Here is a 17,434-nt window from a genome sequence, read left to right on the forward strand (position 1 = left end):
TTGCGTGCGGGTGGCAGCCGGGTACCTGTGGCTGCGTGCGGGCGGCAGTCTGGTGCCTGTGCCTGCTTGCGGGCAGCAACCGGGTGCCTGTGTGCGGGAGGCAGCCGGTTGCCTGTGTGAGGGCGGCAGCCGGGTGCCTGTGTGAGGGCGGCAGCCGGGTGCCTGTCAATGCTGGCTGCCTCCCGCACACAGGCACCCAGTTGCCGCCCGCACACAGGCACAGGCACCCGACTGCCATCCGCACGCAGCCACAGGTATCCAGCTGCCACCCGCACGCAAGCACAGGTACCCGGCCTCTTGCACGCAGCCACAAGCACCCGGCCGCCCGATCGCCACACAGACCAGGACCCCCAGGTAAAGCTATATTTGGATTTTAAGACGCACCCCTCATTTTCCTCCCAAATTTTTGGGAGGAAAAGTGCGTCTTATAATCCGAAAAATACGGTAGATTGTTTTACTTTAGACCATTCATGTGCATCAAAAACTATTATCAAATTGTTGCAAAATGTTGGATAATGTCAATGTGCTATATGGGGATAACCGGGGACTGGGGTTCCTAGACTGGCCCTCAGACTAGAGGGCCTTAGCTGTCCATTTTCCCAGAGGTCATTCTGATGGTGAAGAGGTTTGGACCGCCAGCGTAGCCCCGCTCCTTGACAGCCCTGGTCTCATACCCCCTCTCCTCCACCCCCAGTAAGAATCGGGACAGAAGTGATTAATCCCACACAAATAGACATATTGGGAGAAAACTAAACTCAAAGTCACTGCAAGCACACACAGAGGTATAGACAATAAGTGCTCAGGGGGAAATCAAAACAAGGGAGGAAATAAACAGCTAATATTTCCACCACACACCAAATAACGTACAAAAGAATGGGAGAATCAAATCCACCATCTTAAAAAGGGCAGGGGTTAGCTGTCATAGGTCTCTAACAACATGTGACTCTAAAGACAATCACCAGGCTATCAGAACTTAACTCCTGCAAGCCTAATCCAAAGAGAATACTGCTTGGTCGATGCCCGAGCTTGTCTTTGAAACTCAGAAACCTAAGAAGAGATCTGGTGTGTAGTGTCAAATTCTGCTGTGTGAACAGGGTCAGATGCTGCCCTGACACTCAGTATATTTTGAGCTAAACCCCTTGTGACAGTAGCCCTCTCTTTTCGATGGGCCTCTGTGCCCTCTAAATCAGGTCTTTCTGCATGACGCCGATGGAGTGCTCTAACCAGGCGCTCCGCATGGATATCCGAAGCAGGCACCCAAGTCCTTTCCTCAGTACTATAACCCTGCCAGTGAACCAGGTACTGTGGAAAATGACAAACAATCTGCAAATCAATAATTCTTGACACCTCAAAAACCAATGAACCATAAACCAACACCGAGGGTGGACAGATGGAAAGGTGAGTTCCTGAACCCACAGATTTGTTTAATAGAGACTTATTAAACACATATTGGATGTTATATACCGCTGGTAAAGCCAGATGCAATGCCAACGATTTTATGATAGTGGTAATTTTGAACGGACCGGTGAACCGAGGTCCTGACTTACAGTTAGGTCCAGAAATATTTGGACAGTGACACAAGTTTTGTTATTTTAGCTGTTTACAAAAACATGTTCAGAAATACAATTATATACATAATATGGGCTGAAAGTGCACACTCCCAGCTGCAATATGAGAGTTTTCACATCCAAATCGGAGAAAGGGTTTAGGAATCATAGCTCTGTAATGCATAGCCTCCTCTTTTTCAAGGGACCAAAAGTAATTGGACAAGGGACTCTAAGGGCTGCCATTAACTCTGAAGGCGTCTCCCTCGTTAACCTGTAATCAATGAAGTAGTTAAAAGGTTGATTACAGGTGTGTGGTTTTGCATTTGGAAGCTGTTGCTGTGACCAGACAACATGCGGTCTAAGGAACTCTCAATTGAGGTGAAGCAGAACATCCTGAGGCTGAAAAAAAAGAAAAAATCCATCAGAGAGATAGCAGACATGCTTGGAGTAGCAAAATCAAGTCGGGTACATTCTGAGAAAAAAGGAATTGACTGGTGAGCTTGGGAACTCAAAAAGGCCTGGGCGTCCACGGATGACAACAGTGGTGGATGATCGCTGCATACTTTCTTTGGTGAAGAAGAACCCGTTCACAACATCAACTGAAGTCCAGAACACTCTCAGTGAAGTAGGTGTATCTGTCTCTAAGTCAACAGTAAAGAGAAGACTCCATGAAAGTAAATACAAAGGGTTCACATCTAGATGCAAACCATTCATCAATTCCAAAAATAGACAGGCCAGAGTTAAATTTGCTGAAAAACACCTCATGAAGCCAGCTCAGTTCTGGAAAAGTATTCTATGGACAGATGAGACAAAGATCAACCTGTACCAGAATGATGGGAAGAAAAAAGTTTGGAGAAGAAAGGGAACGGCACATGATCCAAGGCACACCACATCCTCTGTAAAACATGGTGGAGGCAACGTGATGGCATGGGCATGCATGGCTTTCAATGGCACTGGGTCACTTGTGTTTATTGATGACATAACGGCAGACAAGAGTAGCCGGATGAATTCTGAAGTGTACTGGGATATACTTTCAGCCCAGATTCAGCCAAATGCCGCAAAGTTGATCGGACAGCACTTCATAGTACAGATGGACAATGACCCCAAGCATACAGCCAAAGCTACCCAGGAGTTCATGAGTGCAAAAAAGTGGAACATTCTGCAATGGCCAAGTCAATCACCAGATCCCAACCCAATTGAGCATGCATTTCACTTGCTCAAATCCAGACTTAAGACGGAAAGACCCACAAACAAGCAAGACCTGAAGGCTGCGGCTGTAAAGGCCTGGCAAAGCATTAAGAAGGAGGAAACCCAGCGTTTGGTGATGTCCATGGGTTCCAGACTTAAGGCAGTGATTGCCTCCAAAGCATTCGCAACAAAATATTGAAAATAAAAATATTTTGTTTGGGTTTGGTTTATTTGTCCAATTACTTTTGACCTCCTAAAATGTGGAGTGTTTGTAAAGAAATGTGTACAATTCCTACAATTTCTATCAGATATTTTTGTTCAAACCTTCAAATTAAACGTTACAATCTGCACTTGAATTCTGTTGTAGAGGTTTCATTTCAAATCCAATGTGGTGGCATGCAGAGCCCAACTCGCGAAAATTGTGTCACTGTCCAAATATTTCTGGACCTAACTGTAAGTGAAGGTACCTTAAGCTTAATGGTTTTAGTGGATAACCACACTAAATCATCCACACACAGGTCCAGACTAGGCACACGTCCACAATCCGCAACACGCTTAATAAGCCTATGCCATACAAGTGCTGCTAAACTTTTTTTTCATGTATAAGCTAAAGCAGGAATCAATAGGTCCTCTTTGGCTACCCTGGAAGAGTTCCCTTTGAGAAAAGTACAGAATTGAGGATGATGATCATAGACACAAAAGAAACAATGTCAGTCATGACTCCATGGAGTCAGACAATTTATATATCAATACCTGAGCTAACGTTTTAGCATTCAGTAATGAGGGCAGACCGATAAAATGTGTCATTTTGAAAAACCTGTCAACCTCAACAAAAATAACTGTATTACCAGCAGAGGAAGGAAGATCCGTAAAAAACATCCATGCAAATGTCCATCCAAGGTTTGCTAGGGACACTCAATAATGGCCAACAACCTGACAGACGAGTGCGATGCCTTGGAGTGCGCACACAGGTGACACATGCGAATGAGAGATAAATTAACCCTTGTCGCCACACCCCACGTCATGTATCGAGAAGTGTGTACATGACAGCGAGGTGTTCTTTTCACAGATGGATCCTGGTTTTCACTGTACAGGGTAGATACTGACCGGACATATCACCCATTGAGCATGTTTGGGATGCTCTGGATCAGGGTATACAACAGTGTATTCAAGTTCCTGCCAATATCCACAGCAATTTTGCACAGCCATTCTATAAGGGTAGACCAATATTCCACTGGCCACAAACAACAAGCTGATCATCTCTATGCAAAGAAGATCTGTTGCATTGTGTGAGGCAAATGATTGTTACACCAGATACTAACTGGCCTTCTGATTCCCCCCCCCCATAAAAAACTGTAAAACTGCACATTTTAGAGTGGTCTTTTATTGTGGCCAGCCTAAGGCACACCTCTGCAATAGTCATGCTCTCTAATCAGCATCTTGATAATCCATCCACATCACAGCTGTGGCATATCTTGGCAAAGGAGAAGTACTCACTAACAGATTGAGACATAGTTTTAAACAATATTTGAGAGAAAAAGGCATTTTGTGTACATAGAAAAAGTCTTAGATCTTACAGCTCAGTTCATGAAAAATGGGAATAAAAGCAAAAGTGTGTTTTAATTTTTGTTCAGTGTATATATTTTTTTATGTCATAATTTAATGCTTCACTATAGTTTGCATCATACAATGACATCTACTTGATTTATAGTGCATTTTTGAGGCTTCTGTTATGCCTATGAACACAAATTTATTTTACACTTTATATGAATTTAGTAATTTACTTATATGTCCATTTATTTTTATTCACTTTAACATTATTATGGTTGCATAAGTGAGACAGTAGTCCGCCATGTCTCCTTTTTTTTCTAGCTGTTTCTCTCCTTTACACATCGTATTGTAAATATTAATTGTATTTATTGTAATACTTAATAAAATGATACATATTTATACCTATATATGATCTGCACTAGTGGCGTAACTAGAGCTTGATGGGCCCAGGTGCAAAGTTTGGACCTGCCCCCCCCCCCCAACGTACACCGACACTTAGGGTACGGGATAATGACGCTGACCCTTGGCTCTTATCCTCAGCACCCAGGTTTCCCATGATCTGAAATCCCTCTATCAGCATCCAGCTTTCCTATGTTCTGATATCCATCTTGTCTTCGGCACCCAGCTTTCCCATGCTCTGCTATACATCTTTCCCTCAGCACCCAGCTTTCCCATATCAGAGCATGGGAAAGCTGAGTGCTGAGAGATGTATAACAGAGCATGGGAAAGGTGGGTGCTGAGAGAAGATGTACAGCAGAGCATGGGAAAGGTGGGTGCTGAGAGAAGATGTATAGCAGAGCATGGGAAAGCTGGGTGCTGAGAGATGTATAACAGAGCATGGGAAAGCTGAGTGCTGAGAGATGTACAACAGAGGGTGCTCAGGGAAAGAGCCCTTTTTCCCTCAGAACAAAACATTCCCATCCCATGCTTGTATCTTTGTCCCCCTCTTATAGAGTTCTCCAAATACCATAATGGCCCCCACATAGCCTTCCATATTGTATAAAGGGTCCCACATAACCCGTCATATATTAGAATGCACCTTCATAGTCCCCCATGTATTATAATGCATTTCCCATAGTTCTCCATGTATTATAATTCACCCCATAGTACTCCATATATTATACTGCACCACATAGTCCTCCATATATTATAATGCACCTCCATGGTCCTCCATGTATAAAGTAGCCCTCATAGCCCTCCAATTATAATGAATTTCCCATAGTTATCCATGTATTATAATTCACCCATAATTCTACATATATTATAATTCACCCCATAGTTCTCCATATATTCTAATTCACCCCATAGTTTTCCATATATTATAATACACCCCATAGTACTTCATATATTATACTGCACCACAGTCCTCCATGTTTTATAATGCACCCCAATAGTCCATGTATAAGGTAGCTTCTATAGTCCTCCATATATTATAATGTAGCCCCATAGTCCTATATGTATTATAATGCAGCCCCATAAACCTTCATATTGTATTATTCAATCCCATACTCCTCCATGTATAATGCACGCCTATATTCCATGTATAAGTTGTCCTTCATTTTGTATTATGCAGCCCCATACTCCTCCATACATAATGCACCCCTATAGCCCATGTGTAAGGTGTCCTTCATGTTGTATAATGCAGCCCCATAGACCTCCATGTATAATGCAGCCCCATAGACCTCCATGTATAATGCAGCCCCATAGACCTCCATGTATAATGCAGCCCTATAGACCTCCATGTATAACGCAGCCACATAGACCTCTATGTATAATGTACCCCTATAGTACATGTATAAGGTGTCATTCATGTTTATAATGCAGCCCCCTAGGCCTCCATATATAAGTCAGCCCCCCAGACCTCCATGTACAATGCAGGCCCCTAGACCTCCATGTATAATGCAGCCCCTCCAGGCCTCCATGTATAATGCAGCACCCCCAGGCCTCCATGTATAATGCAGCCCCTCCATGCCTAAATGTATAATGCAGCACCCCCAGGCCTGCATGTAAAATGCAGCACCTCCAGGATTCCATGTATAATGCAGCCAGTCCCCCAGGCCTCCATGTATCATGCAGCCAGCCCCCCAGGCCTCCATGTATAATGCAGCCAGCCCCCCAGGTCTCCATGTATAATGCAGCCATCCCCCCGGTCTACATGTATAATGCAGCCAGCCCCCCAAGTCTCCATGTATAATGCAGCCAGCCCCCCACGCCTCCATGTATAATGCAGCCAGCCCCCCAGGCCTCCATTTATAATGCAGTCAGCCCCCCAGGCCTTCATGTATAATGCAGCCAGCCGCCTAGGCCTCCATGTATCATGCAGCCCGCCCCCCAGGCCTCCATGTATCACGCAGTCAGCCCCCCAGGCCTCCATGTATCATGCAGCCAGCCCCACAGGCCTCCATGTATCATGCAGTCAGGCCTCCATGTATTATGCAGTCAGCCCCCCAGACCTTCATGTATCATGCAGCCAGCCCCCCAGGCCTCCATGTATCATGCAGCCAGACCCCCAGGCCTCCATATATCATGCAGCCCCCCAGGTCTCCATGTATAATGCAGCCCCCCAGGTCTCCATGTATCATGCAGCACCCCCAGGTCTCCATCTGGCCATCGTGTACTTGTGACGCCCTGACAAAATCAGGTTGTCACAGAAGACTGCATCCATCTTCCAGATGCAGGATTCCCTCCTCCTTATCCTACCAACACAACCCCACACACAGGTACATACACCAGCCACAAAAAGCCTAGTCACCCCCCCAGTACAATAGGGACACACCAGTGGGTGGGGCCAGGCAGATGGTGACGCCCACCTAGGGGTCCTGAGGTGTCAAGTGGAGGGAACAGACAGTTAAGCTGAAACAGAGGAAGTGAGAGGAGTGAAGTGGTAGTCGGGGGTTGTAGCTCCCGAACTACCGGAATACCTGAGCTGACTCGGTGGCAGACAGCAGAGCAGGGCCACAGGCGACGGAGATCCGGTCGCGGGAGACCTTAAGTAGACCGGGGTAGGGTTGTAGCCTGCCGGTGCCAACAGCAGGAATCCGGTCTGGAGGCCGTGCACAGTCGGGGTACCTGGACCCCAGGGCGAGGACAGCTGCAAGCACCTTGTCAATTAGCCAGCAGGGGACATGATTCCAAGTCTTGTCCCACCAGCAGCCCAGATAGAGCGAGACGGAAGCCCAACGTGGGGGATAGGGTGTCTGCAAGTGTCTGCAAAAATCCCAAGGGTCAGATCTCGTGGGCCACAGCTCCCACATCAAAGACAGCGGGAGTGGACTTTTCCTGTTTCATGCTGACTAGTTAACACACGAGACATCAAACTAGAGTGCAAGAGGAAGGCCCCTGTCCTGTCTATCGGTGTGCGGGACCTGAGCACACCCCTCCGGAGGCTACCGGTATCTGGCACTTGGTTTACTATCTGGACTCTGTGTGATTTATTCAAAATAGTGAGTACACCGGTATCATCTGGTCCAGCCTGCAGACTGTGGCCCAGCATTCCACCTACACCTGGGCCCCAAGACAACACCTCACCTACCCGTGGAGGGGATACCATCCTGCTGCCCCGATCCATCAGCCCCGGGTGCCCCATACCAAGGCAGCGGCGGTGTCACCAACTATCATCGCAACCCACGGGTGGCGTCACTAACAAACTCTCCCCTGTAAATAACCCCTTTATTACGGTGTGGGCGACTGGCTGCTGAACGAGCCCCGGATCCGGCTGCCACCCGAGCCACAGCCACGATCCCGGATCCGAGCATCTCGAGTAGCCCCCCTGCCATGGTCTGTGCCCCCACCCGCGACATACTCACTGAGTTATAAAAAAAAAAATTAAAAAAAAAGAAGTACTCACCTCTATCTCCTCCTTTCACCACTGCTCTGTGCTCACCTCTCTCCTCATTGCCCTGCTGCTCCGGTCAGTGTCCTCCCGTCCTGTGCTCTGTGCTCTGCATGCCTCAGCCCAGCAGTCGCACAGGAGTGACATCACCGCAGAGGCACAGGGGGAGAAGGATGGAGCATGGATGCTTTATCACTGCTGTGTGCGATTACGGGGGAGGGGGGCCCGGTGTCAGCAGCGGCATCACCGGGCCATATAGCGGCCGCGTTGTCTGTGACAGAACAGCGCAGCTCCTCTCTCACAGAAAGGAGCTGGCTGCTGTTCTGCAGGGCGGCTGCGGGCACCTAACCTGCCGGGCCCAGTCGCAATGGCGACCTCTGCGACCGCGGTAGGTACGCCCCTGATCTGCACAGGGTCTGGTCATTTTATAGGTTTATATATACACACGGTTTTTATTAACCATTATTGGTTTGACTAACCTTTGGTTAACCATTATTGGTTTGACGCAATATCTACCTTTTTGAAGTGGACATAAAAGAGCAGTTAACCACTTTGTGGTGCTCACCTCAAAAAGGCAGACACTTCCAAAAGAGGTCAGACAAAGCACAACGTGCCTCCATTTGCTTCATTAAACTCAAAGGTCCCTTCCCACTTTCAGGGCTTTTGATGGATACTCCGACAGAGCCACTGACATGTTGTGAAAACGTGATGTGAATATAGCTAAATAAATGTGCCCCAATATTTTATTTTTTACTGTTTAGTAAACTATAAATATTCACTCATAACAGTTTCGTTTTATAACAGGACCGCATTTTGTGGAGCAGTTGGAGTGGAAGGTTACAGAGGAGTGTCATGTTGTGATAACTTGCAAGGTATGTTCTATGACATCTTAAATATGTGGATAAAGGTTTAGGCCTCATTCACATGTCAGGTTTTCGATTACAAGTGCTATCTGTGTTTTTCACAGACATATGATAGTCTATGGGGCTGTTCACATGTCAATGATTTTTTTTGCAGACTGAGTGGTCTGTGCAAAATTGTAGACATGTCTTATTAATTTGAATGTCAAACTTGGCAATGCAAGTCTATGGGTTTGTGAAACAGACACCACTCAGATGTCCTTCAAGTGCTTTCTCATAGACTGTGAGATCAATAATGAAGAACTTTTTTTTCTGTACATAAAAAAACTGCTGAAAAGTGGACAAGCTGACTAAACTATCACGCTGAAGTGAGGACCCCTTGGCGTGCAGCACAAGACGAGGGGTACACCAGGGAAGATGTAAAGGAAGGCCCTGACAGCCCTGACAATAGGGAGAAGGTTCACCACCTGAACTCATCTGTGGCTAACCCCTGAGCTCCCTAACGTCCGTAGACGGGTCCTTCTGTAGCGCCCAGAGAAAGGAGTACTCGGTCCCGGGTGGTAAGAAATGGGGATGTCACTCTGGTGGCCGTTGCCCGGTCCTGTGATCTGGGCCCCTTTTGTTAATGGGGGGTATTTACAGGGGAGATAAGAGTTTTTGTCATGTGACACCACCTGCGGGTTGTGGTTAATGATGGAGAACCACCGCTGCTGATTGTGGGTACTCCCAGGGCTGGTTGTTGTGGCAGCTGTGATGGTAGGCCCTCCGCAGGTAAAGACTGTGCCTGGGAGTTGTAGAGGGGCAATAATGGAGACCACACCAGGTTGTCTTTAACAGTCTCTACTCACTGTGGACCCAGGGGTTGCTATTTCAGGTCCCCGGAGGACCAGTGCCAAGGTAGTGACCCAGGTTGCTCTGTCCCTTGCACTCACTGTAGATTGAGTCCCCATAGCGTGGAGCACTTGGGGACTCCGACTGTCCCTTGTGGAGTACAGTCTCCTTCTCCGTATGGCGGGCATTGCGGACCCTGCATGGAGGTAAGTGTCCGAACCCTGATCCTAGTTTACTGCTGATGCCCCCGGATTATTTGGTTCGGTGAAGACCGTGGAGGTGTTCTTACTGGGCAGGTATTTGCCAAACAGTCTAAAACTTCCGCTTGACCTAGGGCCCTGTGTACCATGCATGCTCCGGTCCCAGCGGTATCTCAGTACCCGTCCTGGCCACCTCTCTCCTATGCCCCCGGGGTCACCGTTACAGGGACCCAGCTCAGGCACATCTGCAAACCTCTCCTGTGTGCTCCTGACTCTAGACTACTCTCTGACTGACTGCTGACCCCTCCCACCAGGTTGGCTATACCCAGGGACTCGTTCCCATGGCAACCATCCCCTTATGTGGTTAACCCTCTATGCCCAGTGTGGAGAGGAGAACTAGGATTTAGATTGTGTTTTGGTGGAAAAGGCACTGGTACTCTAGGTCCCAGGGGGTAGGAACTGCATCCCCAAGAGGATGTAGTTCCCTGTAGTGCCCTGAAAGGCTCAGGGGCGCTACATTTCCACCTGTGTGCAACCACATGTCTAGGTCCTGGCTGACGCAGGACTTTAGCCCTGTCTAGTGCATGGGCCAGCAAGACACTAGTCTTACTTCTATAAGGCAACATGAGGAAGGGGGACAAACAAAGGAAACCGGTTCAACATAGAACTCCAATTCTTCTCCAGATAGAGATTCCACCACATATGCTGGAAAGATCACCACTGCTTTTCCAAAGAAAGTTCCTTCTCAGGTCAGCGTAGAATGAATTGTAGCTGGCATGAGGAGGGGTGAGGAGGTAGTGGCTGCAGCTGAGATTACAACTACCTGTTTAATCACCACAGGATAGAAAGGTACCTTAACCTCTTCAGCACCGGATGGAATTAAATAAGTTTCAACTAAAGGCCCAGTCCCACACAACTTACCAGCGATCCTGAAAATGATACGAACTGATAAGGATCGCTGGTAAGTCGCTGGTGAGATGTCACAGTCAGACCTTACCAACGACGCAATAATGATCAGCGACCTGTATAACGATCTCGGCGGGCATTGGAACCGTGTTAGGAGGTCATTGGTAAGTGTCAAACATAGCGATGCGTCTTGCCAAGCAGAACATCACCTTTGTAGAAAATAGTCTGGACCATTCGGCAACAACTAGCGATCTCACAGCAGGGCCTGATCGCTGGTAGGTGTCATACATAACGAGATCGCTGACGAGTTCGTTGCTGCGTCACAGAAACAGTGACTCAGCAACGATCTCGTTAGCGATCTCGTTGTGTGTGACGGGACCTTAAGGGTAAATGATGAGTGGGCACAAAGAGGATTTAAACGCTGTGACCTTCTTATCCCAGATCCCCCTGAAACAGTATCAGGCAGTAACAGACTCATGACAGAAACTTTGATGAAAATCACTGATGATGGGCCCTAAAGGGGGCTTTACACGCTGCGATATTGGTAACGATATATCGTCGGGGTCACGTCAGTAGTGACGCATATCCGGTGCCGTTACCGACATTGCAGCGTGTAACGCAAATGAGCGACGATCAACGAGCACAAAAACGTGAAAAATCGTTGCTCGTTGAAACGTCGCTCATTTCCTTAATATCGCTGCTGCAGCAGGTACGATGTTGTTCCTAGTTCCTGCGGCAGCACACATCGCTGTGTGTGACACCACAGGAACGACGAACATCTCCTTACCTGCCTCCACCGGCAATGCGGAAGGAAGGAGGTGGGCTCATCTCCACCCCTCCACTTCTATTGGCCGGCCGCTTAGTGACGTCACGGTGACATCGCTGTGATGCCGAACGCACCTCCCCCTTAAAGGAGGGATTGTTTGGCTGTCACAGCGACATCGCTGCACAGGTATGTGCGTGTGCCGCTGCCATAGCGATAATGTTCGCTACGGCAGCGATCACCACATATCGTGCCACCGACGGGGGTGGGTGCAATCACTAGCGATGTCGCGTGTAAAGCGGCCCTTAGAGCCAAACGTTTTCATAAGTTCTTGAACACAACTTGTGCTTGGACACACAGATTTGTGACGTGGAAATTGTCACCTACATCCCTAAGAATGAGTTCAATTCAAAACAGACCCTAGTGGCTTACTGACATTGTGGTCCGACAGGTTTTCATGAACTAATACCAAAATATCAGCCACCAGCAATATGGTAAAATAAATCTGGTTGTGCACTATATTACCAACAAGTATTTAGTGATATAGCGGTAATTATTTTTTTTCATGGCTTTCTGACCGTTTTTTTTTTTTTTGTAGTTTAGGGACCATCTACCAAGATGTACCTGGTTATTGCTTTTTCATAGTAATGTAAGGAATGTACTAAGCCAATCTCACATTTTCACTGTTATTACATTAGTTAGTAAAAATGTAAACTCTATTTAATAATGCCTGTTCTGATATAAATCTCATTAATATATCGGAACAGTAGCAGGAGAAAAGAGCAGATTTTAGCTGTCAGCGTTCCTCACCTGCCGAGATCCCTCAGCCTACTACTGTCAGTGCTTAGTTTTGTGACCCTGTAATCCATATCAAGGGCATAGGTCTTAAACACACCTAATACCCTAGTCTGACATTAACCTGATATTTTGCTGAACATGTGATATAATATAATATCTTATATTAGATGTACAGTTTATACTTTTACACATGCATGATATTAAAACCATCATCTGTTCTATTTTCCTTTTTGTTTAGGTGACAAATACTGAGAAAGACACAACTCTTAAATGGTCCTTTGAGAAGAAGCCACTTCCTTATGGGCAATATGATGGGCAAAGTGGATCAGGAACATTGGTTATCACAAAGGTAATCTCAATAAATTTGCATTTGTATCTACATTTATTTCCCTAAAAAATTTCACAATCCATCCTAAATGCTGTTATTAAAGCGTATCTCCAGTAATATACAGTTAGGTCCAGAAATATTTGGACAGTGACACAAGTTTTGTTATTTTAGCTTTTTACAAAAACATGTTCAGAAATACAATTATATATATAATATGGGCTGAAAGTGCACACTCCCAGCTGCAATATGAGAGTTTTCACATCCAAATCGGAGAAAGGGTTTAGGAATCATAGCTCTGTAATGCATAGCCTCCTCTGTTTCAAGGGACCAAAAGTAATTGGACAAGGGACTCTAAGGGCTGCAATTAACTCTGAAGGCGTCTCCCTCGTTAACCTGTAATCAATGAAGTAGTTAAAAGGTCTGGGGTTGATTACAGGTGTGTGGTTTTGCATTTGGAAGCTGTTGCTGTGACCAGACAACATGCGGTCTAAGGAACTCTCAATTGAGGTGAAGCAGAACATCCTGAGGCTGAAAAAAAAGAAAAAATCCATCAGAGAGATAGCAGACATGCTTGGAGTAGCAAAATCAACAGTCGGGTACATTCTGAGAAAAAAGGAATTGACTGGTGAGCTTGGGAACTCAAAAAGGCCTGGGCGTCCACGGATGACAACAGTGGTGGATGATCGCCGCATACTTTTTTTGGTGAAGAAGAACCCGTTCACAACATCAACTGAAGTCCAGAACACTCTCAGTGAAGTAGGTGTATCTGTCTCTAAGTCAACAGTAAAGAGAAGACTCCATGAAAGTAAATACAAAGGGTTCACATCTAGATGCAAACCATTCATCAATTCCAAAAATAGACAGGCCAGAGTTAAATTTGCTGAAAAACACCTCATGAAGCCAGCTCAGTTCTGGAAAAGTATTCTATGGACAGATGAGACAAAGATCAACATGTACCAGAATGATTGGAAGAAAAAAGTTTGGCGAAGAAAGGGAACGGCACATGATCCAAGGCACACCACATCCTCTGTAAAACATGGTGGAGGCACCGTGATGGCATGGGCATGCATGGCTTTCAATGGCACTGGGTCACTTGTGTTTATTGATGACATAACAGCAGACAAGAGTAGCCGGATGAATTCTGAAGTGTACCGGGATATACTTTCAGCCCAGATTCAGCCAAATGCTGCAAAGTTGATCGGACGGCGCTTCATAGTACAGATGGACAATGACCCCCAAGCATACAGCCAAAGCTACCCAGGAGTTCATGAGTGCAAAAAAGTGGAACATTCTGCAATGGCCAAGTCAATCACCAGATCTTAACCCAATTGAGCATGCATTTAACTTGCTCAAATCCAGACTTAAGACGGAAAGACCCACAAACAAGCAAGACCTGAAGGCTGCGGCTGTAAAGGCCTGGCAAAGCATTAAGAAGGAGGAAACCCAGCATTTGGTGATGTCCATGGGTTCCAGACTTAAGGCAGTGATTGCCTCCAAAGGATTTGCAACAAAATATTGAAAATAAAAATATTTTGTTTGGGTTTGGTTTATTTGTCCAATTACTTTTGACCTCCTAAAATGTGGAGTGTTTCTAAAGAAATGTGTACAATTCCTACAATTTCTATCAGATATTTTTGTTCAAACCTTCAAATTAAACGTTACAATCTGCACTTGAATTCTGTTGTAGAGGTTTCATTTCAAATCCAATGTGGTGGCATGCAGAGCCCAACTCGCGAAAATTGTGTCACTGTCCAAATATTTCTGGACCTAACTGTATATAATAATTATAGTAATGCCCTTTAAAATTATTTTAATCATAGAGCTGCCACATAATGTGTATTGATTTACACTAGAACAGTGATCGCCAACCTTTTGAGCTTGATATCTCAAAATGTATGCAAAACGAGCATAACTAGGGTGGTTTGTCTCTTCTTTAAAAATCCATAATTTTGTGATATTTGTAGCTCTAATAACAAAAAGTTGTCTGATAATGACTGCTGGGGGGAGAGGAGATAATGATTATCTCCGCTCCCCCTCCCCCCAGCAGTCATGTCCTCTGCAGTAATGTGCCCATCATGTCCCCTGTAGTTATGTGCCCATCCTTGTCTCCATCCTGTAGTAATGTCCCCATCCTGCAGTAATGTGCCCATCCTTGTCCCTATCCTGTAGTAATCTTCCCCATCCTGTAGTAATGTGCCCATCTTGTCACCCTTGTAGTAATGTGTCCATTCTTGTGCCCATCATTGTCCCCTTTTTTTTAGCAATGTCCCATCCTATAGTAATGTCCCCTTCTTTTAGCAATGTCCCCATCCTGTAGTAATGTCCCCATCCTGCAGTAATGTGCCCATCCTTGTCCCTATCCTGTAGTAATGTGCCCCATCCTGTAGTAATGTGCCCATCTTGTCACCCTTGTGTAATGTGTCCATTCTTGTGCCCATCATTGTCCCCTTTTTTTTTAGCAATGTCCCATTCTATAGTAATGTCCCCTTCTTTTAGCAATGTCCCCATCCTGTAGTAATGTCCCCATCCTGTAGTAATGTCCCCATCCCATTAAAGGAGTTGTCCGACATAAACTCAAAAATTTTTGTTAAGCTAATCTGTGCTGTATTGTCATAGAAAACACCCCTACATTGTTTTGTTTTCTAACTTTTGTTCCTCTTGAATTATCCCTTTATTCTCTGCAGCTCTTTGTTTACATTCAGCTCCAGCAAACATGATAACTTCCTGTGCTAAACCTCCCAGTCACAGCTGGCACCGCCCCGGACTCACTGTCCAGCCTCGCCCCAGTGTCCAGCCTCGCCCCCTGCTCGCCCCCTGCACACACATTCCCTGTCAGTATTCTGCCCAGCACTGACCTGTTATCACTACAGCATTGGAAATAATAGCCCCACATCGGGCTCTGCACTCCCCACCACATCGGGTTCTGCACATCACACACACATATGGCTCTGCACCACACACACATCGGACTCTGCACCGCACACACGTAGGGATCTGCACACCACACACACATAGGGCTCTGCACCGCACACACACATAGGGCTCTGCACCCCACACACACATACGGCTCTGCACACCACACGCACATCGGACTCTGCACCGCACCCACATCGGACTCTGCACTGCAGACACACATCGGATTCTGCACCGCACACACACATATGGCTCTGCACCCCACACACATTGGACTCTGCAACGCAGGCACACATCGGACTCTGCACCGCAGACACACATCGGACTCTGCACCGCAGACACACATCGGACTCTGCACCGCAGACACACATCGGACTCTGCACCGCGCACACACACATCGGGCTCTGCACCACACACAAACATAGGGCTCTGCACCGCACACACACATAGGGCTCTGCACCGTACACACACATAGGGCTCTGCACCGCACACACACATAGGGCTCTGCACCCCACACACACATAGGGCTCTGCACCCCACACACACATAGGGCTCTGCACCCCACACACACATAGGGCTCTGCACCCCACACAGACATAGGGCTCTGCACCCCACACACACATAGGGCTCTGCACCGCACACACACATAGGGCTCTGCACCGCACACACACATAGGGCTCTGCACACCACACACACACATATGGCTCTGCACACCACACAGACATAGGGCTCTGCACCGCACACAGACATAGGGCTCTGCACACCACACACACATAGGGCTCTGCACACCACACACACATAGGGCTCTGCACACCACACACACATAGGGCTCTGCACACCACACACACATAGGGCTCTGCACACCACACACACATAGGGCTCTGCACACCACACACACATAGGGCTCTGCACCTCACATACTCATAGGGCTCTGCACCGCACACAGTCATAGGGCTCTGCACCGCACAGACACATAGGGCTCTGCACCGCACACACACAGGGCTCTGCACCACACACACACACGGGGCTCTGCACCGCACACACACATAGGGCTCTGCACTGCACACACACATATGGCTCTGCACCCCACACACACATCGGGCTCTGCAACCCCTCCACACACACACACACACACGGCGCTCTGTGCCGACCCCCCCACCATCGTTCTGTACCGACCCCCTACCCCCATAGAGAACACATGTAGGGAATACATACTTACCCCTTCTCGGTCCCCGCCGCTTCTGCACGTTCGCACGCTGTCTGGTCTGGACATATCAGCACAGTAGTGACATCACCTCTGTCCTGAACTGTCAGACACAGACAGCGGGACAGTGATGAGAAGCTGCGCTCCCTCTCATCGGTGCTTTCAAATATATCGGCATCTGTGATGCCGGTACATTTGAATGTGCGATCCTGAGCAGGGGGCCCGATGCTGGCAGGGACACCATGGGCAGCCGCCGCCAGGCTCCTCCCCTCAGCTCACGGGTCCCACAGCAGTGCCGGGGGAGGTTGCGGGGAGAGTACGGGGTGCGGGGGAATGTGTGGGAGAGTGCAGGAAAGGGGGGCGGGGACTCCACGCACTGTACCAGCCCAGCAGGGCGGCAACATGCTGTTCCCAGATTTTGCATGTCAACATGGTCCTGCCCATGTTGACATGAAATGACCGGAAGCAGCAAAATCGCGCAGGAGCAGTCACCTGACCACTCTGAGCCGGGGG

The 17,434-nt window shown here is 47.4% G+C and overlaps 1 protein-coding gene across 1 annotated transcript in view; it reads left to right on the forward strand.

Annotated features, from left to right (window-relative positions):
• The window catches only part of MYOM3 (myomesin 3), a 284,293-nt gene that overhangs the window by 221,792 nt on the left and 45,067 nt on the right, over positions 1 to 17,434 (forward strand). Inside the window, exons 29-30 of the mRNA XM_075336099.1 lie at positions 8,923 to 8,990; positions 12,715 to 12,825. Coding sequence (XP_075192214.1) covers positions 8,923 to 8,990; positions 12,715 to 12,825 — 179 coding nt within the window. The remainder of the gene's footprint in view (positions 1 to 8,922; positions 8,991 to 12,714; positions 12,826 to 17,434) is intronic.

Source organism: Anomaloglossus baeobatrachus, chromosome 2, assembly GCF_048569485.1.
Source record: "Anomaloglossus baeobatrachus isolate aAnoBae1 chromosome 2, aAnoBae1.hap1, whole genome shotgun sequence".
Classification (NCBI taxonomy): domain Eukaryota; kingdom Metazoa; phylum Chordata; class Amphibia; order Anura; family Aromobatidae; genus Anomaloglossus; species Anomaloglossus baeobatrachus.